This window comes from Macadamia integrifolia, chromosome 10 (assembly GCF_013358625.1).
Source record: "Macadamia integrifolia cultivar HAES 741 chromosome 10, SCU_Mint_v3, whole genome shotgun sequence".
NCBI classification, from domain to species: Eukaryota; Viridiplantae; Streptophyta; class Magnoliopsida; order Proteales; family Proteaceae; genus Macadamia; species Macadamia integrifolia.
The window spans coordinates 19,460,719-19,485,236 of record NC_056566.1 but is presented as its reverse complement, the minus strand read 5'-3'; the positions used below and the strand labels follow the sequence as shown (position 1 = coordinate 19,485,236).

At 43.7% G+C, this 24,518-nt stretch overlaps 3 protein-coding genes across 4 annotated transcripts in view; 2 read left to right on the top strand and 1 right to left on the bottom strand.

Moving 5' to 3' along the window:
* LOC122091642 (FRIGIDA-like protein 4a) overlaps window positions 1–2,818 on the top strand; it is a 4,026-nt gene extending 1,208 nt beyond the window's left edge. The window contains exons 2-3 of the mRNA XM_042661675.1: window positions 1,152–1,327; window positions 1,950–2,818. Of these exons, the coding sequence (XP_042517609.1) occupies window positions 1,152–1,327; window positions 1,950–2,459 (686 nt within the window). The 3' untranslated portion in view covers window positions 2,460–2,818. The remainder of the gene's footprint in view (window positions 1–1,151; window positions 1,328–1,949) is intronic.
* A 12,745-nt stretch (window positions 2,819–15,563) lies between these two features.
* LOC122092000 lies at window positions 15,564–21,075 on the top strand. 2 transcript variants are annotated; one of them, XM_042662277.1, is made up of 2 exons: window positions 15,564–17,201; window positions 20,571–21,075. In XM_042662277.1, exons 1-2 carry the CDS (start codon window positions 16,253–16,255, stop codon window positions 20,609–20,611), a joined length of 990 nt encoding a protein of 329 aa, XP_042518211.1. In that variant the 5' UTR covers window positions 15,564–16,252; the 3' UTR covers window positions 20,612–21,075. The 2 variants fall into 2 exon arrangements, with proteins under 2 accessions (XP_042518211.1, XP_042518209.1); XM_042662275.1 differs by lacking the exon at window positions 20,571–21,075 and having other exon boundaries at window positions 15,566–15,879; window positions 16,006–17,383.
* On the bottom strand, window positions 17,785–18,737 carry LOC122092001 (ferredoxin C 1, chloroplastic). Its single transcript, XM_042662278.1, has one exon. The coding sequence runs from the start codon at window positions 18,474–18,476 to the stop codon at window positions 18,024–18,026; it is 453 nt and encodes a 150-aa protein (XP_042518212.1). The 5' UTR covers window positions 18,477–18,737; the 3' UTR covers window positions 17,785–18,023.
* Window positions 21,076–24,518: the final 3,443 nt, after the last annotated feature.

Sequence of the window (24,518 nt, the reverse complement as noted above, 5' to 3'; positions counted from 1 at the left end):
CCCCCTCCCCTTCTACCCTTTTCTTTCTTTATAGTTAGATTGAGGTCTAAGCCACAAAGTTGCCGAGGACAGTTTATAGTTTTAGATGTCACATGTGATGACAGAATGGAGATTATTCACTTTCGAGTATTTTTCCTCTATAGCCTAACCAAGATAGATTTAAGCAGCTGTTAAGGTCTTCTTTTTCCAATTAAGTACTTAACTGCTAGTCTGCTACATGTTACGAGGCCTTCAAGATAAAAACTGCACTCAATGATCCAGATGCTGCTGTGCTGTTGAATTCTTAACTACTTACTAGGGCTGGCAAAGATTGGACAAATTCAGGTTTGGGTTGGACAATCCACTATCACTGTTTGTTCAACCCAGACACTATCCAAATTCCAAACCCAGTTTTTGGGCAAGGATGGGATTCCATGTTTGACCTGGATTCACCTTGGTTTGTCTGTCTGATGACCCATTTTGAAAAACACACACACACACACACACACACACCCACACACCCACACTCACACACATTGCACTTCTACATTCTCTATCAACAAAATCTGCAAAGAAACGAATAGGAAGAAAGGAAAAAAGAAGATTAATGAAAAAATAAGTGGAGAAACAAATTCCCAAAGTCATGATGGATTAATCTTTGCTTGGTTGTTATTTTGATTTTTTCTTCAAAGAGTGAACAAAAACATTGAGTTCTAGTCATTTATCATTACCCAGTGAGAGCTCTATGAAGACAGTTTCAAAGTAAGAATTTTTTTGATGGAAAACCTATTAAGATATTGCTAAAGAAAACAAGAGAAAATATGACCGATTGGTGGTTTCATTGCTCGGTTCCCCACCTCACTTTTCCTCCAACACTTGTTGCAACCCATTGCTTGAGATTCCGTTATTATTAAATGGCTTGACATGGTTTAAATAAACTAATTATTTGAAATGTTCTACAATTGTGTGTGTGTGTGTGTGTGTGTGATGGAGATATCATTGCCATTAGTGTTGGTTTATTGTTTGATTACTGTGGCATGAGCAAATCTGTTTGGGTTTGTATTCAAGTGTTTTGGGCATATGCTTGCATCTTCGCCAATAGGAAGGTGATAGAAAGTCAATGATCTCTCTCCTCTCTCTGGATCACATGTGCATGCTGTTGTTACTTGCAGAGATGATTGAAGAATTAATCAGCAAGAAACAGCAAGTCGATGCGGTGCACTTTACTTATGAGGTGGGACTTACAGACAAATTTCCTCCTGTTCCCCTGCTGAAAGCTTATTTGAAAGATTCAAGAAAGGCTGCAAATTCTATTATGGGGGATCGTAACAATTCTGGCCGGGCAGCTGTATGTATCTGTACCCTAATTTGATGTTCTCAGTTCTTTCCTTTCTTTCTATCTGAGTTTGAATTTGTGTGTGTAAAAATTGAAAGGCCAGGCAAATTCTTCTGGATATATTAATTACATATATCAGTGGGAGAGGGTGGGGTTGGCCCTTTTCTTTCACAAGTAATGTGACCTCAGAAGTTCTCTTACCTATCAGAGCCAGGTTAAATTTTGCTACTTTCGATTTACTGGATGTAGGAAAAGTTATCATCTTTGATTTGTCTAAATTGTTTTTTGATTGTGTTGACATGGTATGTAGTATAGGGTTTTTTTTTTTTTACTTCACTTGGTTAAGAACTGTATCGATACACCAAGTTACAATTGCTGCTTTAGCTTTCACTCTCTTTCATCCAAGTGGTGGGAAATGCTTTTGTAGTCTAACAATTTTGCAGTTGTTCTATGGTATTATAATTACATGAAATTGTTTTTTTTCTACCGGAAAGTAAGTTATCATTTGCAAGTTTCTCTTTTCCAATTAGGAGGAGGCACAAGTTCCTGCTGGAGATTAGGATGTTCTGTTTTATCCAATATTTATTAGGAAAATCAGAGTAATAAGTTGTTATGTTTTATTTAATTGGAGCAGGTTGCTGGACGCAAGGAACAATCAGCGCTTCGTGCTGTCATCAAATGCATTGAGGAGTACAAGCTTGAGGCTGAGTTCCCTCCAGAAGGCCTCCGGAAACGTCTTGAACAGCTAGAAAAGACCAAGTCTGAAAAGAAAAGGCCAGCTGCAGTCCCTGCAAACAAGAGAACCCGTGCCAGCAATGGAGGACCTATGCCTCCTGCCAAGGCTGGCCGTCTTACAAATGCATATGTATCGTCTTTCCCTGCGGCCCCTACATTCATCAGGTCTCCCTCCCATGCCCAATACCCAGCTGGGGTCTCACCTTACTCATACGACCGGCCATCACCACCTATGTTATATGGTAGCAGGAGCCCATCAACAGTCAGGGAAGCTTACGCTTACTCACCAGAAGAAACAGCCCCTCCTACAATGGCTGGGCCTTATCCAGGGGCTCCCATGAATTATCCCGCATATGGAGGTTATGGTAATGGTTTGGCTCCAGGGTATCAGCAGGCATACTACCGATAAGTACTTGACATCAGAGCATGCAAGAAACCAGAAGATAGCAACACTGATGATGACCTCAATCTCATTTGCTTTCAATGTTCAGTCTGTAACTTCCAAGAGGCTAACCACTTATTGTAGCCTTTCCTGTGTAATTTGACAATGTTCTGCTTCTTGTTGTAGGTGATGTTGTGATTCTAGGCTTGGTTAAACTGGTTTCAGTAGGAAGACTTGTATTTCTGATCTTTATTAAACTGATAGTAGGTGATTGTGGAAGTGACCTGGATGACTGACTGTTAACTCAACTCAGTTGACTCAGGAACCAACTACATGTCGGTGAATTTCACTTGTAAACAAGATATAGAATGTCTAATTATGCTGAATCTTTGCTGTTCCTGCTTGTCATATTGTTTTCTTTTTTATTATCTTTATAATGTTATTTGGTTATTAAACCTTAATTGCAAGTGAACAATGCCCATTTTATTGCTGTCCATCAATGAAAATCATCACTGAACCGCAGCAGAACATGCTCATGAAACATTAGAAAGATGTGAACTGTAGTCTTTAGATGCCCTGCAAAATCTTAGAACTCTGATGACCCAAAAACAGCTCCTCGTCTGTGGTTTCTTTGGCATCTGATGTTATGACTTTGTCTAATCTTCTCATGTTCCTTGTACTGGTCGAGTCCCTTTTGATGCTATACAAACCTGGCATTAATGGTAACTACACCACAGGTTACTTGAAATTCTATTTTATTGCGATTTGCTTGGGAGTTTGGCTCCACTGCACGTACATTCACTGGCAGACGCATGTCCTTTGTTCTTCTATGCCCCTTTAAATGGTAGGGGATGACACTGTCTGCCACTGAGTGTACTTGCAGTGGAGTTGTGCTCTTTGTTTTGGGGGTGTTTTTAACTCTCAATGAGGATGACATTTGTAATATTAAGTACCTAACTACCACAAAGCACTTTTGATGAGAAAGTTTTCCTTCACCAATAACCGTAGGGTCATTGAGACTTCTCTTAATTTGTTGGAGGATTGAAATACTCTTCAGTGTTGTTTGGCACCCGTCTGAAAACAATGATGGCCATAAGTGAAAGAATTCCTCTTTCACTGGGGTTTGAGGAACACTAGGTCCTTTGATATCTATTTAAGATGGAAAGTGATGAGGGTAAATGTCGCTGACCACAACACGGCCAAGGAATGTTCATTAGGCCGAACTGTCATCTCGGCCCCTCATCAGTCCGAGTTACCACCTCGGCATCTCATCAGGCCATACTGTCACCTTGGCCCCTCATCAGTCTGAGCTACCACCTCAGCATCTCATCAGGTCGTACTACCACCACCACAACCCCTCATCAAGCCGTACTACCACCTCGGCATCTCATCAATCCGAGCTACCACCTCGGCCCCTCATCAGTCCGAGCTACCACTTCGGCATCTCATTAGGCCGTATTATCAGCTCGACCCCTCATCAGTTAGAGCTACCACCTCGGCATCTCATTAGCCCTAGCTGCCACCTCGGCATCTCTGCGGGCCATACTGCCTCCTCGGCCCCTCCTCAGGCGGAGCTACCACCTTAGCTCGGCATCGATAGGCAGGGCTCCCAGAAACGTACATACATCTACTCCTACATTCAAGGAACGTAACCCCTGATCACAAGGGCAAGACTCTATCCACTACACGTCATTAGAGGTATCCACCCTTCCCACGACTTGCACTTTCGAGATAAGAGGGGAATATTCCCGAAGTATACCCTAGGATCTGGAATATTCCTAGCATCAGAGAGTCGTTCCTCTCAAGGACTCCAGGTCTAACAGGACTCTCCATGGACGTCTCCTTTCCTCCTTCCATGAGTAGCCTATAAATACCAAGGTAAGCCCCCCACAAGGGGAGGTATCACTTTTTTTTGAATGAAAACTCTCTTGAGTATCTGTTGTGGAAAGATCTGATTTAGGTATCAAAGAGTCCCCTGTTGGGTCAGGCCGGCTCTCCCTTGTCTTCTTTTCTGTGCAGATCGGCTGGAGCATCAGGAGTTGCAAGGAAGATCGGCTGGTCAATTTTTACCACATCAGATTGGCGCCGTCTGTGGGAACCTATTAAAAAAAGTTACCTTAAACCAATGCAATTAATGAGTGAGGAGGTTGTTTCCTCTGCAAAAACGCGAGTAAGGTCCTCTCGTAATTTACCACTTGAACATCCTCACCCACCTCCAATGGCAGATCCGGAGAATGCCCCTGTGGAGATCCCTCCATGAAGACCCCAGCAAGCCCAGCCTGACACGGATGTTACCCCAAGAGAGGGAGATCAGCCCAAGCAAAACCCTCAGCAATCTCGCCAAGGCCCGTCATCCCGAGTGATTCACCCAAATATGGAAGAACAGATGCAGAGCCTGCAGCTGCAGGTGTTAGCAATAAACACTCTGGTACGGGACTTCATACGTTAGTTCGGCTAGGCACACCCTGTGCCCCACACTGGTTCAGCTCACCTGCCTAGGTCGACTCCGGACAAGCAACTTCAAGACGAATCACTTGACAACAGTGTCACCCCTTAGTCAATAGCCAGGAGGAGATCGATCAGAACATCACGTACAGTTCGCTCGGTGCCACCCCGATCTCCCACCGAGAGATGCCGACAAGGCCCCCTTTCTACCCAATATGGGAGGGCTCTTCATTCCACACGTAACCGAAGTCCAGAGATACGTGATGCCCATAGATCCCCACCCAGGGTAGGGGGGATGCCAGTGCTCACCGCAAAGGCCAACTAGAGGTGCGCTTCCACGAGGTGAGGGATGTGAGAACACCTCACAGACAATAGCTCGGGAAGCACCACCCCATGAAGGCCATTAAGATCGCCTCCTAGGCTGGCTAGAGGTGCACGGCCGCAGGGCCAAGATCGACCTGGAAAGTGCCAAGACTAAGGAAGAAGCCCCAGAAGAGCTGAAAGGGAGCTCCACTCCCCGAATCACTGAGCCGAGGAAAGAAGGGAGGACCTGGAGAGTCACATCCAACATCTCACTGAGAGGGTAGAAGGAATACAGAGGCAAAGGCACCTAGTTGACATAACGGTAACCTCGGCCCATAATGCGCTATCTGATGAGCTGATAGATGCTGAGCTACCCTGAAATTTCGTGATACCTGTCTTTAACACGTATGATGGCACCACAGATCCTTATGATCATCTCCTATACTACAGTTCAACCATGACAGTCCATGGGAGGTTAGACACAATTCTTTGTCGAGCCTTCGTAGCCTCATTAAAGGGGCCATGCTGGTGTGGATGTCGAACTTGAGGCCCCAATCCATCCATAGCTATGAAGAACTGATGAAGAGTTCCTCACACGTTTTTAAGCTAGTATGAAGCAAAAGCAAACTACGCAAAACGTGAAAAACATGAGGTAGGAAGCACGAGAGACTATAAGAGAGTTCTTTGCTCGATTCACCAAGGCGACGCTAGAGGTAAAAAACCTAGCAGAAGGAGTGGCGTATAACATGTTGTGCAATGGAGTAATGCACCTTGATCTGGTCTAGTCTCTTGCCCTCGACTTGCCAGAGACAATGCCCAAGTTGTTAAGACGGTGCAATCAATATGCCAATATGGAAGAAGTCCTAACCGCTAGGGGGATAGCTAATAGGGGTGACCAATCAGAGAAGGAGAAGAGGAGGCCTCCGAGCCCTATGGATGATTCTCGCGAGCCAAAGAAGAACAGAACAGATAGGCCGCTTGATACAGCTGAACCTGAGTGATATGAACTTGACTGTTCATGAACAAACCTGCTCTTAGAGATCCAAGACCAGAAGTATTTTCACTGGCCCAGGCCAATGACGGCTAAATTAGAGGAGAGGAACCCCAACCGGTACTGTCAATACCACTGAGACCATGAACATGACACTGAAGACTACAAGTCCCTGAAAAGGGTAATTGATGAGCTCATCAGGGCAGGGTACCTTAACAAGTATTTGAAGCAGAATATGGTGGGAACTGTCCTGAGTCGAGGAGAGATGAGGTCGGGCTGAGCTGAGATAGGACCTAGCCACCCAAGGAACCAACCGTGGACTGAGCTGACATGTACGATAACCAGCCTATGGGTTCAACCATCCTGACAATCATGGACGGACCCACAGCGGAATCAGTCAGAAAGGCCAAAGTCACGCATAGTTCATATGCATCACGGAACAGCTTGTCAAGGCCCTCAGGTCAGATCCACCCATTACACTCTCTGACAGAGACTTGGGAGAGCTGAACTGGCCTCACAACGACGCCATCGTGGTTCAATTAGTGGTGGCAACCACCCCTTCCACAGGGTCCTAGTGGACATAGGAGCCTCCATTAACCTCATGTCCTACGAACCCTTCATGAAACTGGGGCTTGGCACCGGAGCCTTAAAGCCGGCCCCAGGACCTTTGTACCGATTTTTAGGCATACCAGCAGAGCTAGAAGCAGTTATTGACCTACCAGTAACCATCGGTCAGGGAGCTCAAACGGCCATTACCATGGTTTTTTTATGGTCGTCAAGATAGCCTCACCCTATAATGCAATCCTTGGCCGACTTGGTCTCAATGGCCTTGGAGCGATTGTGTCCACCAAGCATATGAAAGTCAAGTTCCTCACCAGCAATAGAGTTGGGGAATGGGAGTCCAGCCAAAAGGAATCTCGAGAGTGCTGTGCCAACTTCATAAAGTCTATCAAGAAGCCATACTCTGGCCTAGCATGTATGGTAGAAATTATCAATTGCCATGATGAAAGCCTCTTGAACCGAATCGAGCTGAGCTGAGCCAGTTGAACAACTGCTCACTCTCCTAATTACTGAGGACAAGCCATCAAAGACTATTCAGCTGAGAGCATTGCTGAGCTCCCAATGCCGTGATGAAATTCTAAACTTTCTCGGTGAAAACTTTGATATTTTTACGTGGAAGGCTTCTGATATACCAGGCATCTTAAGGGCCATAGTTGAGCACAGTCTAGATGTTAACCCTAGCTTCAAGCCTGTTTAGTAGAAGCACAGAAATTTTACGACTGAGTGGAACACCATCATCAATGAGGAGGTTGACAAACTCCTAGCTGTAGGGTTTGTGAGGGAAGTAAAATACCCAACCTGGCTAGCCAATATAGTCATGGTTCTGAAGTCCAATGGGAAGTGGAGGATTTGTATAGACTACACCGACTTGAACAAAGCCTATCTCAAGGACTACTATCCCTTACCCAGGATTGACTCCCCTATAGACTCAACTGTAGGCCACAAGATTCTGACTTTCATGGATGCATACTCCAGTTATAACTAGATAAAGATAAAGGTGAAAGATAAGGAGAAAATTGCATTCCTCACCACTCAGGGCAACTATTGCTACACTACAATGCCCTTTAGCCTCAAGAATGCGGGAGCCACGTACTAGAGGATGGTGAACATAATGTTCTGAAGCCAGATCAGAAGAAACATGGAAGTTTATGCTGATGACATGCTAGTTAAAAGTGCAAAAGGAGCTAATCATGTGCTAGATCTAAAGGAAGCCTTCGATGTCCTACGGCAGAACCGGATGAGGCTAAATTTTACCAAGTGCGCATTTGGAGTGACCTCTGGGAAGTTCCTAGTCTTCCTAGCATCGCAAAGGGGAATAGAGGCGAATCCCTCCAAAATTGAGGCAATTCAACAAATGCGCCTGCCAAGAAACATTGGCGAAGTTCAGAAGCTGACAGGGTGCTTGGTTGCATTAAGAGCTGGAGACAAGTGCCTTCCCTTCTTTAAGCTAATGAAAGGAGGAAAATTACACCATCAATTTTTCTGGACAGAGGAATGTGAAGCGGATTTTGAAGAAATCAAAGCCTGCCTGACTAGGCCTCCTCTGCCGAGCCAGCCAGAGCCAGGAGATATGCTACAACTTTATCTTACTACTTCCTCGGTAGCCGTTAGCGTAGTTCTCATAAGAGAAGATGGAAATACCTAGAAGCCTGTCTACTACGTGAGTCATGTGCTCTTGGACGCAGAAACACGGTACTCGAAAATTGAGAAGTTTGCATTAGCACTGGTCGTGGTAGCCAAGAAGTTGAGGCCTTACTTCCAAGCGCACACCATAGCTGTACTGACGGATAAGCCACTTAGGAAGTCACTTCACAACCCTAGCATAGCAGGACGGATGGTGAGCTGGGATGTCAAGTTAAGTAAGCATAACATTGAGCTCCGACCAAGAAGTGCAATCAAGGGCTAGGAACTGCTGATTTCTTGGTAGAATGTACACAGACCGAAGAAGAGACTGTGGCAGAGGCCGAGCCGAATAGAAAGTGAAAACTCTTTGTTGATAGATCCAACACCACAAGGAGCGGCATAGGACTTGTGCTGCAGAGTCTGGAGAAATTCGCTATACAGTGCTCCCTTAGATTTGAATTTCCAACAACAACAAATAGCCTTGATAGCGGGAATCAAACTGGCAAAGGCCGTAATGGCAAAAGACCTAATCGCACATAGTGACTCACAGCTAATTGTGAACTAAGTCAATGGGCAATATGAGGCCAAGGAAGAGAGAATGGCCAAATATCTGAAAGAAGCTCATCATCTGATTATCAGCTTCAACACGTTCACAATGGTACAAGTTCTCTGGGAAGAAAAGACAGTGGCAAATGCCCTCTCCAAACTAGCTACAACAGAACTCGGTGACTACGCAAGCTCGGTATACTTTACAGTACTAGACAAACCTACCTATGAGCAAGAAGTGATGTGCAACAATACGCAGTCAGCCAAGCCGAGCTGGATGGACCCCATTATAGATTATTTACGAGTTGGACATCTCCCAGGAGATCAGACATAAGCAAGAGCAGTTAAAAGGAGAACAACCAACTACACCCTCTAAGGAGGTGTATTGTACAAAAGGGCATTATCTTGGCCCCTGCTGAAGTGCCTACCACCGAGCCAAGCTGAAGAGACACTCGGGAGGTCCATGAAGCAATTTACGGAGGACATATAGGAGGAAGGGCACTGGCCTATAAGGTGTTGTGCCAAGGATTCTACTGACAAAAAATGTAGCAAGATGCAATGAAGTTCATCCGACGATGCTTTAAGTGTCAAGTACATGCCCCAATGCCGCACGTCCTGGCTACAGAACTTAGATCCATAATCTATCCGATCCCATTCACGATGTGGAGAATGGATATCCTAGGATAGTTCAAGAAAGGCAAAGGCGGTGTCCAGTTCTTGATTGTTGCTATTAATTACTTCACTAGGTGGGTTGAAGCGCATCCCCTAGCAAAGATCATTGAGCAAGCGGTAGAAAAGTTCATAAGAGACGACGTCATATACCACTATGGTGTCCCAAAAGTATTGGTCACAGACAATGGGTGACAATTCGACAATAAAAATTCAAGTTCTTCTGTAGTAACTTTAACATTGATTTTTGAAACACTACAGTAGCACACCTACGGTCGAACGACCAGGCAGAAAAGGCCAACCACATACTTCTGGATGGAATAAAGAAGAGGCTGGACCAGGAGAAGAAGAACTGGTCCGACCAACTACTCAGTGTACTTTAGGCATATCATACCTCAACTCGAACCCTTACAAAGGAAACTCCATTTCGATTGGCATACGGGACTGAAGCCTTAACCCTTGTAGAGGTGACCCAAGCTTCATTATGATCGACAACGTTTAAAGCATCACAGAGCGAGGTAGGGCTCCAAGCAAACATCGACTTCATAGACGAAGCTCGAGAAGAAGCTCCAGTACGAAATGAAACCTATAAGCAAAAAGTGCGACAGTATCACAACCGAAAGGTTCGACCGCGAGGATTCATAGTAGGTGACTTGATCCTTAGAAAAACAGCTGTAGCGAGCCCGAGAAGTGAAGGCAAGTTAAGAGTGAACTGGGAAGGCCAGTACATAATCTCCAAAGTGGTTCGCCCTGTTACTTACCACTTGCAGACTTAGGGGGTACAGCTATACCAAGAGCATAAAATGCTAAAAATCTCAAAAAAATTTACCAGTAGATCACATTGAAGTCTCGCACGACCGGACATTAGTCTTATAGATTTTATATTCTCAGCATCTTAGTTTTCATATTTCAATTATTCAATTTCATTCAAGAAGCGGATTGGACTCTATTTCGAAGCATTGGATTTGTTACAAGTGCATGCCACATATCATTAAACGAAGAAGCTTCTCTTAAATATCCAGCACACCTAAGACCGAGCTTCAGTTTGGCAATATCTAAGACCGAGCACCAGCTTGGCACTACCAAGACCAAACCCAAGTTTGGCACCTCAAGACCTTAACATCTAAGGGATTAAGACCGAGCTTCAGCTCGGCAACATTTAAGACCGAGTCCCAGCTTTGCACTACCAAGACCAAACCCAAGTTTGGCACCTCAAGACCTTAACATCTAAGGCATTAAGACCGAGCCTCAGCTCTGCAACGTCTAAAATTGAGCCCCAGCTTGGCACTACCAAGACCAAACTCAAGTTTGGCACCTTAAGACCTTAACATCTAAGGCATTAAGACCGAGCTTTAGCTCGGCAACGTCTAAGACCGAGCACCAGCTCAGCACTACCAAGACCAAACCCAAGTTTGGTACCTCAAGACCTTAACATCTAAGGGATTAAGACCGAGCTTCAGCTCGGCAACGTCTAAGACCGAGCCCCAGCTCGGCACTACCAAGACCAAACCCAGGTTTGGCACCTCAAGACCTTAACATCTAAGGCATTAAGACTGAGCTTCAACACGACGTCATTACAATCCAAGTCTAGGCATAGCACTTCAGAAGAATAAGATGCATAAGATAAATCCAAGCTCAATTAGATAATGGAACTACGTTTACAAGGGAATGAAAGATGCACAATGAATGAAGAAAAAATATTTTTCAAGAATAAAAGAGGAAAAAAAACCCTCAAAATTACACTACTCCCAAAGGAGACATTTACATAAAAGAAGAAGAAGAAGAAGAAGAAGAAGAAAATTACGTTACTCCCGAAGGAAGGAGAAAGAGAAGGAAATAGATAAGATAACATCAAGATTATGGAGATTGGGCGACCAACTCAAGAAGGAGCAAGAGGGTTCATTTGACAGCTTTTGGGTCGGCTTGAGTTACCTCTTCACCAACCTCAGCTTGACCGATGAGCTACACTGAAGGAGCTAGGGCAGGAGCATGCTGCTCATAGTCCGACAAATCATAGTTTGGTGCCTTGCCCAGGATGAACTGAATGGTGTCTTTTGATCCGGCCTGGAATGAAGCAACATTGACGTCAACTAACCATTTCTGACTAACTTCAGAGTTCAACCACCTCTCAGCAGCAACCTCATCGTTTGACATTAGCTCGGCTTGATGCGTCCTTTCCAGCTCGACAATTCGAGCTGTAAGTTCAGCCTCTTTCTTTTTGTTGGCCTCCTGAGCCTCGGCCAGCTCACTCTAAAGCGTGTCCTTCTCCTTGACCAGGTTGCTATTGGTCCTAAGCTGTTTAGCAACTCAAGCTCCAACTCGTCAGATCTCTCCTCACTATCTCTAGCCCTTTGCTCCTCAGAATGGGCCCTTTTCTTCTCATTCTCCAGCTGACCTGTAGCTATCTGGAGATCTCCACGAAGACACTTCACCTCATCCTCCGCCCTAACACGGCCAATGGCCATGCTCTCAAATCGTTGAGCAGCCTCAACCTCAAAAGCAAAACTCTGCAAGGACCCAACAGAATAGTCAGTACTCGAAACATTAAGGTAAAGAAGAAAGAAAAGCTGGGAATACTTACGTCTCCCATTCGTATGTAGATCTAATCCGCGAAGTCAATATCAAAAAACTTCTTCACGCGAGCAATGTCCCTCTTGGGACGGCTCCGACGACACTAGACCCGAGCAGTGTTAGAGTACAGCACGGTGCCGTTCTTCATCAGGTCCGCCTAGGCATCCACGGGCTGCTTCCCTGTCCGAGCCACCTTGGGAGGGTTGCCATGCTGTGCATCATCCAAGGGAGAACACCTCCTCTTCTGGCCATCCGGGCCCACAGCAGCTCGGTTCGGTGTGTCGGTCTGCCCTGACACCTTTTCTCCTGAGCCCATTGGCTCCTTGGCCTAAAGAGAGCCCGAGGTCCCGTGCCGAGCTGAGTATTGGATGGGCGGGGGCATCTCTTTCCTGGGTTTGCCCCCAGTAGTGATTGGCGAGGCCTTGTTACCTACGCCAGTGGGAGGGGTGGCCTTTGCGCCAAGGCTTGGGCTCGGCATGACCTTGCCCTTGTCAGTAGTCTTCTTGACGGCCTGCTCGGTTGCTTCCTTCTTCTTTGCCTCCGTCGTCGCCGCGGCAAGGGTTTTGTTGTCAACCTTTATGTTCACCACTGCAAAACAAAGATGAGCCAAATTGAATTAGTATGAAGGCTGAGCTGAATTAGTATGAACCAAAATCAAACCCTCACTAGGGACTTCACTCAGCTCTCACTCTCAAAGGAAGTCTTCGTCCTGTAGCATCTGAACGTCCACAGTCTCCCCACCCAAACACATTTGATATATTTGGAGGTCGTCCGGGGAGAGCTTAGGAGCTCAGTTTAGCACTGAGAGTGTGGGCCTTACCTAGCTGCTCTTGAAGGGGTTACTCTCCATTGCCACGTAGAAGTACCTCTCCTTCCACTTCTTCACCTAGGAGGGCATATTGATAAACATCTTCAGGTCATTGTAGGGACCGTCCTTGTCCCTCTTGGTGAATTAGTATCACCCCAAGGTGTGCCTCTTCGCTAAGAACATCTTATGGAAGACGTCCAACGTCGTAGTTCTACCCAGCTTTGAGATGAACACCTCAAAGCTAAGAATAGTGCGCCAGGAATTCGGTGTAAGTTGGCTTGGGTTGAGACACTAGTACTCCAAGACCGAGCTGACTAGCTCAAGCATCGAGATCCTAAGGCCGCTCTAGAAGGCGACATCGTAGAGGGCCACCTCGTCCCCAGAGGCATCTACATGTTCATCTTTATCTGGGACGCTCATCACCACCCAATCGGGGATGCCATACCGACTCTGGATCAAGTCTAGAACCTTGGGCGCAAGGATGTTCGGGGTGTTAACTGCGGTTTTCTTTTCTCCAAAGGATGAAGCAGAGCCTTCCCCCTCAGACTCTGCTAGGCCAGCCTCAGGGATTTCAGCGCCTGATGGGCCTACCATCGAAGTGCTCGCTGCCGCGACACTGGGGGGTTGAGCTGGGGCAATCGAGCTAGGATCACCCCTGGTCGGGATGGTCTCAGGTGAGACCACCTCCACAAACTCAGTACCCGAGCTACTACCCAAGCTTGAATTTCCACCAGAACCTGAGCTGCCGTCAAAGCTTGGACCACTTGAAGTGTCATCACTGGAGGACGAAGGATCGAGGATTGGACACTCTGGGTGGTTTTCCCCAGGCCTCACGGCCATCAAGGGGGACTTGCTGGGCGAGTCAGGGTCATGCATGGATGCCATATCGAGATCACCAGGACTGAAGCTAAGAAACACGGAGGGCTGCGCAGAAGAAGAACGACGAGTCATAACTATAGTACGATCTTACTAACTGGTTGTAGGACGAGCTTGAAAGTGATGCACTAAAGAAGATGAGCTGATGAGGATGAGCTAGTAGGAGAAGCTGGTTGGTGGAGCTCAAGACGTTGGGCTGCTCTGAGAGTCTGTAGATGTCTGTGTTGAGGCTAGGAGCGAGCTGAACTGACTTTAACACTAGAACAAATGTGAAGTCTTTTGGAAAAAATGTGTCCTATTTATAGGTGAAGGCGGTAGAGAATGGATGGCTGGATTTGGCTGAGATCAACGGTGAACCAAAGCAACCTCTTAGCCTGCCCAAGGTGAAGTTACGACGTTGTGACACGTGGTAGAACCAGTGCGAAACACAAATGGTGCACGATCGTGAAAGTCAACTGTATTTAATGCTCTAGTTGTTCGAATCAAACTGCTAGAGCGAGGGGCTGGTGATGAGGGTAAATGTCTCTAACTACAGCATGGCTAAGGAATGTTCGATCTAATGTTGTACTACCACCTTGGCATCTCATCAGGCCTTACTGTCACCTCGGCCTCTCATCAGTCTAAGCTACCACCTTAGCCCCTCATCAGTCCGAGCTACCACCTCGGCATCTCATCAGGCCATACTATCACCTCAGCCCCTCATCAGTTCGAGCTACCACCTCGGCATCTCATTAGGCCGTACTACCACCTCGACATCTCATCAGTCCAAGCTACCACCTCGGCCCCTCATCAGTCCGAGCTACCACCTTAGCATCTCATCAGGCTGTATTGTCACCTTAGCCCCTCATCAATCTGAGCTACCACCTCGGCATCTCATTAGCCCAAGCTGCCACCTCGGCATCTCCGTAGGCCATACTGCCACCTTGGCTTGGCATCGATAGGCAGGGCTCCTAGAAACGTACACACATCCACTCCTACATTCAGGGAACGTAACCTCTGATCACATGGGCAGCACTCTATCCACTACATGTCATCAGAGGCATCCATCCCTCCTACGACTTGCACTTTCGAGATAAGAGGGGAATACTCCCAAAGTATACCTTAGGATCTGGAATATTCCTAGCATCAGAGAGTCGTTCCTCTCAAGGGCTTTACGTCTAACAGGACTCTCCACGAATGTCTCCTTTCCTCCTTCCATGAGTAGCTTATAAATACCAAGGTAAGCCCCCCCACAAGGGGATGGATCACTTTTTTTTTTGACTGAAAACTTTCTTGAGTATCTGCTGTGGAAAGATATGACTTAGGCATTGGAGAGTCCCCTGTCGGGTCAGCCCGGCACTCCCATGTCTTCTCTTCTACCCAGATCGATTGAAGCTTCAGGAGCTGCAAGGAAGATCGGCTGGTTAATTTTTACCGCATCAGTAAGTATACTCCGTAACTCCATGGCCGCCTACTGTAGCTTTGCTGATGACGAGTCAACTAAAGCGTTGTAATTACATGTCTTCACTTAATTTTGATATGGATCGGCCGATCCATTCTGAATTCATTAAAAAGAAAAAAAATGATCCGCCTCCTCTCTATAGAGCCCAAGGATCAGAGAGAGAGTGATCCCACGGCTAGGAGGACTAGGCAGGCATCCTAAGGTCACCCCAACTGTGTGATCAATCTCTAGTGCCTGGGTTCTACGGAGAGGTATCCTGAGGTAAATGACTGGAGTCGGAGAGGATTTTTTCTAGGAGAAGCAAACTTTTGGCCCTTTTATACATTTTCCCAATCATGATTAAATGTAACATTATTGGAATTGAAGATGGCTTCTCACTAAGGTCTCCCACCTTCATCCCTTGGTGTCAACCGAAATTTACAGCGAGAAGAGAGAGAGAGTTCTCTTGCCACTTTAGCACCCGTAGCAATAAACTCTGAACCATTCTTCGAAAACCAGTCCGGATCAAACAGCTGAATCAGGTTGGGATGAATTGGAATCGATCGACTCGGAAATGACCAAAGATTCTCGATGTTTTATTGGTCGGATTCACAGCGAAGTTTAGATGATTCGAGTAAGAATCCGAATCAGAATTGATACAGACCAGTCCATGCCAGATTTCGAGTTTTTAAAACCTTGGACTACTGCGTTCTGATCGCCCTTACTTTCATTCCCTTATTTTAATGGCTTTTCTGTGCAGACAAGCCCGGTAGTGCCTTCAGAAGGCGCCGAAGAACTGCATCTCAAAGGTGAGTGAGACGGATAGAGCACATATGGAATAGATGCATATGGGTCTCTAATGATCATTTTTAGGATGAATTGATGATGTTGAGTCTTTCCAAGTAGAAAAAATTGTCTTGAATAGCAATTGTTCGACGATTTGCTCCAAAGAATTGGTCTGTGCAATCTTAAACTCTTCCATTTTCTATTTGGAATCTTCAAGTGTAATGGCACGGGCGTTGTTGAGAAGAAGCATCGCCTTCACTTCAATGGTGAACTCTCCAGTTCGCTCCATGCTGTATAATTTCTGTTATCGGGCTTCGTCATCAATTACTGGTAAGGAGAATGGAGCAAAGCATCCGAAGATGGATTATGACAGGGGAGCTAACTCTGATGCTTCTGCAAATAATTTCAGCCGGGTTAATCTATCTCCGTTGCTTTCCCCTGGTATTACTCATCTAGAAGATTTCGAAATTGAGCTCGTAGATCCTGATACTTGGCGGGTTTCAACTGGTTTAGCTCAATCATGGAGAGAAACAGATAGAGCAAAAGAAGAAATTCTTTCTTCGACTGAAACAGTTGACGAGCCGGTGAATTACTCTTCCTCAGTCGCTGACGAAGCTGACTTCGATGAGATTGAGGACATGCGAATTCGAGGTAATCTCTTTTATAAACTTGATAGGGATTCCCGAGAGTTTGAAGAGTACAATCTAAGCTTCCACAGGAAGAAGACTTCTAAGAACACTACCAAGGAGAGGAAGAAAGAAAATCAAAACAAAGAGAAATCGAACCATAAATCAGCTTCTGAGAATGGAAAACTCCCAAATCTTTTGAAGGGCAAACAGTATACACTTCCTCTTGTGGAAAAGGATGGCTCTTCAGAAGGTAAGAAGCTGAGGACTCCAACCTTTAATCAACTAACAGGTCCTTACCATGAGCCATTTTGTTTGGACATATTCATATCGAAAGGCTCTGTTCGTGCCTGCATTGTTCATCGCGCAACTAGTAAGGTTGTTGCCGTGGCTCATTCAATTTCTAAGGACATGAAATTTGACTTGGGCTCGACTAAGAATGCTACTACTTGTGCTGCTGTGGGTAAAATTCTGGCTCAGAGGGCACTAGCTGATGATATCCATGATGTGATTTACACCCCAAGGAAAGGGGAGAGATTAGAAGGTAAACTTCATTTAGTGCTTCAGTCTGTTATTGATAATGGAATCAATGTGAAGGTTAAGATTAAGCAAAAAGGACCCAAGAAAGCTGGGAGCCAATTTGCAGGGTAGTTGTTTAAGAGCTTGATCATTCTGTGTGTTAACTAAACAAGCAACAGAATAGTTAGTCACTTGTTTAATTTTCTACTTTGGTCTCTTCTTCTTCTTCTATTTTTCTTTTCCTCCTTTCTCTTGCAGACTGGCTTTTGATTCTGTAACAATTTTGAATGAGTAGGTTAGAGGGTTTTACTTAGCTCTTTATACAGTACAAGATTTGTATGTCCTCTCTCTTGCAGACTGGCTCTTGATTCTGTAACAATTTTGAATGAGCAGGTTAGAGGGTTTTACTGGGTTTAATCCGAGCTTTATATATTTCAAGGTTGGAATCTAAAAACACTAAAGATATTTTCTTTAGATCAAATTCCTTTTACAGAAAAAGCTAAGATGCTTCTTTGATGGCTGTTCATCATAAAACATCAACTGTCCTGCAACTAATTTCTTTCTGTTGGGATGAACTGCAATAGACTTAGAAGAGAAACTTTCAGTAATGGTGGAGAAGCTCATGACCTGCACTGGTATGACCATTTGAATTGGAGAATTTTGCAGTGGGTACACGGAAATCATGCCAACTTGAGACTCAGATAATATCATTTACATTGATGAGAAACTAAAACCTATAGAACTAGACCTACTAGATCCCATTCTATCTCACAAAAAATAATTTTTTTTTTGGAAGCATAGCAGGAATTCCATTGAAATAAGCGACTCCGTAGACCTGAAGCAGAACCTAGTCATTGGCAGTTGCCAATTGCAGCGAGAGTAGTTCATCCTCAGGGATGGTCCGAATGTGACAATCAGAAAGAGGGTAGGAGACACAGAGCAGCGTATAGCCGCGTTCGACGACATCGTCACTGAGCATTCCCTCGCTCTGATCGACGGAGCCGCTGAGAAGCCTTGCAGGGCATGTCATGCAGACCCCAAGCTTGCAGTCGTGAGGAACGGACAAGCCAGAGTCGAGTGCTTTCGAGAGGATGGTCTCGTCAGGGTCTACCTCCATCGCTGTGGTGCTGCCTTCATGCTCTATCACTACTTTGTAAGATCGAATTATGCAGGGCCGCCGACGGCTTTTCTCGATCATTCCGATACCTGCTGGTTTTACTTTGAAGCATGAAGCTGAATGGGTATTCAACTGTGGATGTTTCAGTGCCATTGGAGGCCATGAGAGGTGAAGGGTGGCCATGTGGATTCTGATTTCTGAGGCAATGACCGGGGACGGAGGGACTGTGTTTCTTCGTTTTAGATCGAGGCAGAGCCTGTGTGGTCAATAGCGTTTGAGTTCTTGAGGAGGATAAGGTTGCTGGTTGCCTTTGTGCAAGGTTTTAGGTATCGGATCGCCTGTATCGGCCACTTTTTTATCAACATCGGCTATGACCGTATCGGTTGTTTCGTTCGTTTTTTTTCTGGGAGCTGATTGGCAGCGACCAATATCGTGCCACTAAAAACCTGCCCAAGTGCCCATGGGAGAGGAGGGGCTAGAGTGTGGAGATCGTGGTTTGAGGAGTATTTATCGGATTAGCTATCGATCCATATTGGTATCAGCGGAAACTGATATGGATATTGATTTTTACCATTTGTTAATTATGTTTTCAAATCATTTTTAGAATTGGCGTCCACTTATCATTATGCTAGTTTGGGTGTAAGTTTGGTCCCCACACTAGTCCGTCCTGAGCCCCAAGTTGTCAGTTTAGTCCCCGCACTAGCTCGTTCTGAGCACGGACTAGGTTTGGGCTAAGATTTTTGACGTGAGGATAGATTAAAGTTGAAAAAGCCTAACATTGAGTGAGAGTTGAGCTGAATTTGGGTTGAGGCCTAGTCTCAACCTAGCTTTGATGCTAACGTTTATATATGTAATGTGATTTATTGATTTATATAATGTGTTATATAATATGTTATTGATTTATTGTGTTTATGTGTTGACAAAAGAAAAAACAAAAAAAAGGCATTGTGTTATAGCTAAGTATATGAAGTCTTTTTTAAAACCCTAGCCCTTGGTAAAAATTAGAGCTAATCAAGACCAGCATGGCTCAATTAGAGTCAATTAGAGCTGGGTTGGATTGACATAAGTTGATAGAGCTGGGTTTAGGGGACCTAGGGTTTGGGATGGGGTTTTAAAAACCCAGCTTTTTTCACCCCTAATGCTAGTGTTACCCCTTATTTGAATTGGTATCAATGGAGACCGATATGGTTAGGTATTGGTATTAAACAACTAGATCAGTTGGATCATATTAGTATCGATATTTGATCAAGGGTAAAGTAAAAAATAATAATAAAAAAAAAGAAACTAATTTTTTTCAATGAAATGTAGAGATAAAATGAATCAATATGGACGGACCTAGATTGATATTGATTGAAACTGATTTTGATCCAATTCTTGAGATTTAAAACCCTGATGATGAGGAAAGTAGTAATCCCCAAAAATCTCCCCACGCTCCCCCCTCCTATCCTCTCTACTTTCTCTCGCCAGTCTTCTTAGTCTCCGTGATTCTTTTTAGGGGTGTCAAAATCTAGCCTGAATCGATAAAATCGATCGAAAGAACTCAAACCAAGTCAAACCGATCCTTATTGGATTAGTTTTGGACTAAAGTATGTTGGGACTGACTGAAAATCGATTCAAGTCGAACTAATCAATAACCAAATCGAATGAAATCAATAAAATAAATAAATGATTATGAGATTATAAATTGATGAATTGAATATTCATTTTTTATAATATTAGTGAAAATATTTTTTATTAGGAAATGGGTTAAGAATGCTAGCAGGTTACAATAGAATTAAGAATGCTAGTAAGCCATGATCGTTGGATTAACTAAGACAAACCTACACCATTGATTTTATGTAACTAAACTTTGTACAACCGAAATACCTGACAAATGACCACTATTCTCTTTTGGCGAAACCACGACCTCACAGCCTCTGCTACCTCATCCGAGACTGTGTCTCCGCCCCTTCGCAACCGACTTCAATGTTCCTCTTCAAAATCTTCTTTTCCTTTCCAGTTTTCAGTCCCTTTTGCTTCTACTCGCAGCGTCAGAGCTAAGGGTCTCTCCCTCTCTCTCGTTCTTTCTCTCTCATTTGATTCTTTTAATTGGTTAAATTGCCGCCACAAATTGATTGAAAGTTTGCGGTATTCCGTTCAATCTGATTCCATGGATTGGTTATAATTTTGAATAGAACCAACCATTTGAAATTTATAGGGAAAAATAGAAAAAAAAGAGAAATTATTCCATCTCCCTTGTCTCTTTTTGTTCACAAGTTTTTTTTTTTTTTTTTGCAGGTTTTCTGAGGTTCTTCTTGGGGATTTTGGGGAGAATTTAATCGGATCGGTTTAGAGTATAGGGCATCTGTTTCTGACACTGGGTGGAACAAAGGAGCAATAGTTGTTACTCTTTCGTTGTTGCTGGTGAGCGTGTGACAATGGGGACGAAGATAAGTGACAAAGAGGAAAAGAAAGGCGTGAGCATAGTAACGGGTCGCCTACAGTTGCAGACGAGGTTCAGACAAGGAGGAAGAAGAAGATAGAACCGAGAAGAAGAAATGAGGAAGAGTGAGAGAGATCTGTCAGGAAATACAAATTTTGGCTAAAAAGGCAGCAGCGCTTAAGCGCAACGAACTTTAAAAGACCACATTTAATTTGAATCGTTGATTTATTTTTCTCTAATCTCAACCGTTGATGTCCATACTTGCTACCGGCTGCTAACGTGATCTCTCCTCCCTCCTCCCTCCTCCCTCCTCCCTCCTCTGAAACCAATTGCTTGCGAGAACAGGGATGACCACCCACCATTGAGTAGTACTGATCGTCGCATATATGCTCGATTTGTCGGGTGGTAACACCAACCTCCCCATTTAAAATTTTTTTTTTTCTGGCTCTTCTTCGTTCTTTGCGGAGGTTTTCAGATTGGGATGGATTGGGGAATTGCAGGGAGGGAGGAGGTGAGAGCATAGTTAGCAAATTTGGATTCGGGAATTATTCGGGCGGAGAATTATTCGGAATAATTCGATTGATTAATTTAAGGATTCGGTCAAAAAAGCTTATTGTATTTTTTGTTTTTTGTTTTTGTTTTTTATTTTTTATTTTTTATTGTTTTTTTTTTTTTTTAATACTGTTTAAGTGGACCGAATAATTCGGTTTAATTTGGATTCGGTCCGAATTATTCGCGTTTTATATTCACTTTTGAAAAAATCGCAAATTTTACCGAATTTTATTTTTAATTCGGATTCGGTCATAATTTTTGATAAAATTCGGAAAAATTCGATTCGGCCGAATAATTCGGCCGAATTGATAACACTGGGTGGGAGCAAGGGGGAGGAGTTGGGGAGCCCTTTGCTTATGAAACTAAACCTAGTTCATAGGATGGATACTTCGTCTCCGGCGCCGATGGGGATCTCAAACCCAGTTCACAAAATGGGTTCTCGATCTTTAGATCTCACGGCCTTACGGCTTACTCTGGCATGGCATCTGAGCCTTCCGCAGCCCCTCTGGCCGAGCTTTAGCACAGCCCCTTTGGCCAAGCTTTAGCACAACCCCTCTGGCCAAGCTTTAGCACAGCCCGTTGCAGGCCCTCATAGCCAGCAACCCCCTTACCCGTTTCACTCTCTCTACTCTCTCTCTATCTCTCTCTCTCTAGGGTTTATTTCATATACAAAGTTCACATGCGTCTCTGCAGATCGAAACTCGAAAGGCAAAGGAACTACAAGTGGAGAATCTGTCCTAGTACAATCTAGAGTTATTCGGCGACGGAAGCGACGGAATCCGGCAATTCCAGGAGTATGAGGGTAAGATTTGCATAAGGAAATAGTCAGAGAGAGAGAGAGAGAGAGAGAGAGAGAGAGAGAGAGAGGGAGAACAGGAGGGAGGGAGGACATGGTGAGGTGGGGTCGCCGCAGGTTTACGGCGGACGGGAGAGGGTTGAGGTGAACTCTGGGTCGGGGGTGAGAGCAAGAGAGGGAGAAGGAGATGCATACTGCTTCTGAGCCTTCACCGTGGCAGTGAATAACCGGTATTAACTTTAAAAGCAATGGATTGCTGAGATCATGGTTTTAAGTATCGGTGCGTATCGTGCCGTATCGGCCGATATGTATCCGTATCGATAGGCATCGGCACGATACATACCGATACGATACATGAAAATTTTAAAACCCTTATGTATCGATACGTATCCTACGATATGCACCGATACACCACCGATACGCACCGATACTCATCGATACGTACCGATACTCCATGAAAAATTCAAAATTGAAGTGAAATGTATGTTTCGGTATGTATCGATATGTATCGGTGAGTATCGGTATGTATCGACCGATACACACCGATACATACCTATACGGTCATAAAATGGCCAAAATGGGTAATTTTTTAGAAAAACACAACTTTTTGAGGTGTTTTTGTTCCAAAATTGCTGCCAACCATTTTTATCTCTAACTAAAGTGGAAATTAAAGTTGAGAACAATGATTTTACATTTATGGGACAATTACAAACCTTGGATTCTTAGTGCGATATTCTCAATTTACTGTTTATGCATAATATATATTATATATAACTTTTTTTAAATATTTTTTTATGAAAAAGTGTATAAAAAAGTGTTTTCTATCAATTTATGTGCGTATCTTTAACGTATCTTAGCGTATCTCCGATACGATACGATACCCTCCGATACGTATCTTAATTTTGGCTGACCGATACGACCGATACCGATACTTCAATCTTTGGCTGAGATTTAACAATATATAGATCAACGGCTAAGATTAATTTTGGTTTTCGGAACCGTTGCCACCATTCACCCCCAAATTTTTTCATGGACATTTGACTAACATCCCTCTTCCCAAAAATACCGTAACTAGTTGAATTGTAAACTATTGTCAGTGTTTATGTATTTTAGCATTACAATAAAAATTTAAATCTCACAGCTTATATTAATTTTCAGTTAATCCAACGACTATGGCTTGCTAGTCTTCCTAATTCTATTGTAACCTGCTAGCATACCTATTTTTTTTCTCCTTTTTGGTATAAGTGGAATTGTGACAAATCATTGAATATGAGGTTATAAATAAATAAATTGATTTGTAAATTGTAACAATGCTTCTATTGATTTTCTTATTCCTTATACAAAACTAGTTGGATAGTTAAATGAATAATTAGATAATAGGGTTCATTTTGTGATTTCAATATAAGTTATTCCTTAGTAATTTGTTATTCATTAGTTTCAATATTAGTTATCTTCTCTTACAATTATAAATCATGATTTAATCATAAATATGAAGATTTTTTAATCAAATCTTGTCACTAGAAGTTATGAATGTAAGATTTCATTATGGTTAAAGCTCAATAAGAAACCGATCAAAATCAGTATTAACCCGATATTAAAAAACCGAAATAAATCGAAACTAAATAGGACCAAAATCGAAACGACCAAAATCGAAACAACTGAAAATCGAAGTTTCTTAACGGATTGATTTTGGTCTCTTTCATTCTTAGACCAAAACCAATTCAACCCGATCGAAACCAAACCGAACTGACCGATTGACACCTCTTATCCTTTCCCAAATCCAAAAGATGAAAATTTACAATTCAATTGCGACAAAATTAAGAGCAAGTTTATAATTTTCTAGTCTATAAAATGGTGGTTACATCATGGATTTAGGAATCATCACATTTGTCGTATCCACCAATATGTAATCGGTACCAATGGTACCTGATACTAATACCTAATTGATATTGTAGTGGTTGACCGGGTCAACTAATTTATTGTTTGGAGTATTAATATTCGCCTAAACATATCAGTCATGTTCATTAAATTTTAGATCTTTTGGCCAATATATCAGCTGCTACTATGACCGATTCCAAAAAGTGGCTTTGATAGCTTGCATCAAACCAATATAGGTCGATACAACTGATATATTGTGGGCTTTCAGTATTGGTACTCGATGCCAATATCAATTACTATAACTTAGGGTTTAGAAATGAAAGTTTGGTCCTGACAACCCAAGCTCTCCCTGAACCCAAACAGGATTTAGGCCAATTTTTTTAACCCTGAAGGCGGGTTAAAGTTGAAAAACCCAGGGTTTGGTTGGACTTGCGTTGAGGCCTCAACCTGATCCAATCCGACCCAACCTAACATGAAATTTAACCTTGAGATTTTTTATCAGAATTTGGAACTTCTATTGATATTTTATTTTTTTATAATTTTTTAATATAAAAAACATGGTTTTAAGTATCTCCGA

Coding starts and splice junctions, on each gene's coding strand:
- LOC122092000 (XM_042662275.1), top strand. CDS start 16,253: ATGGCACGGGCGTTGTTGAGAAGAAGCATCGCCTTCACTTCAATGGTG.
- LOC122092001 (XM_042662278.1), bottom strand. CDS start 18,476: ATGGCCACCCTTCACCTCTCATGGCCTCCAATGGCACTGAAACATCCA.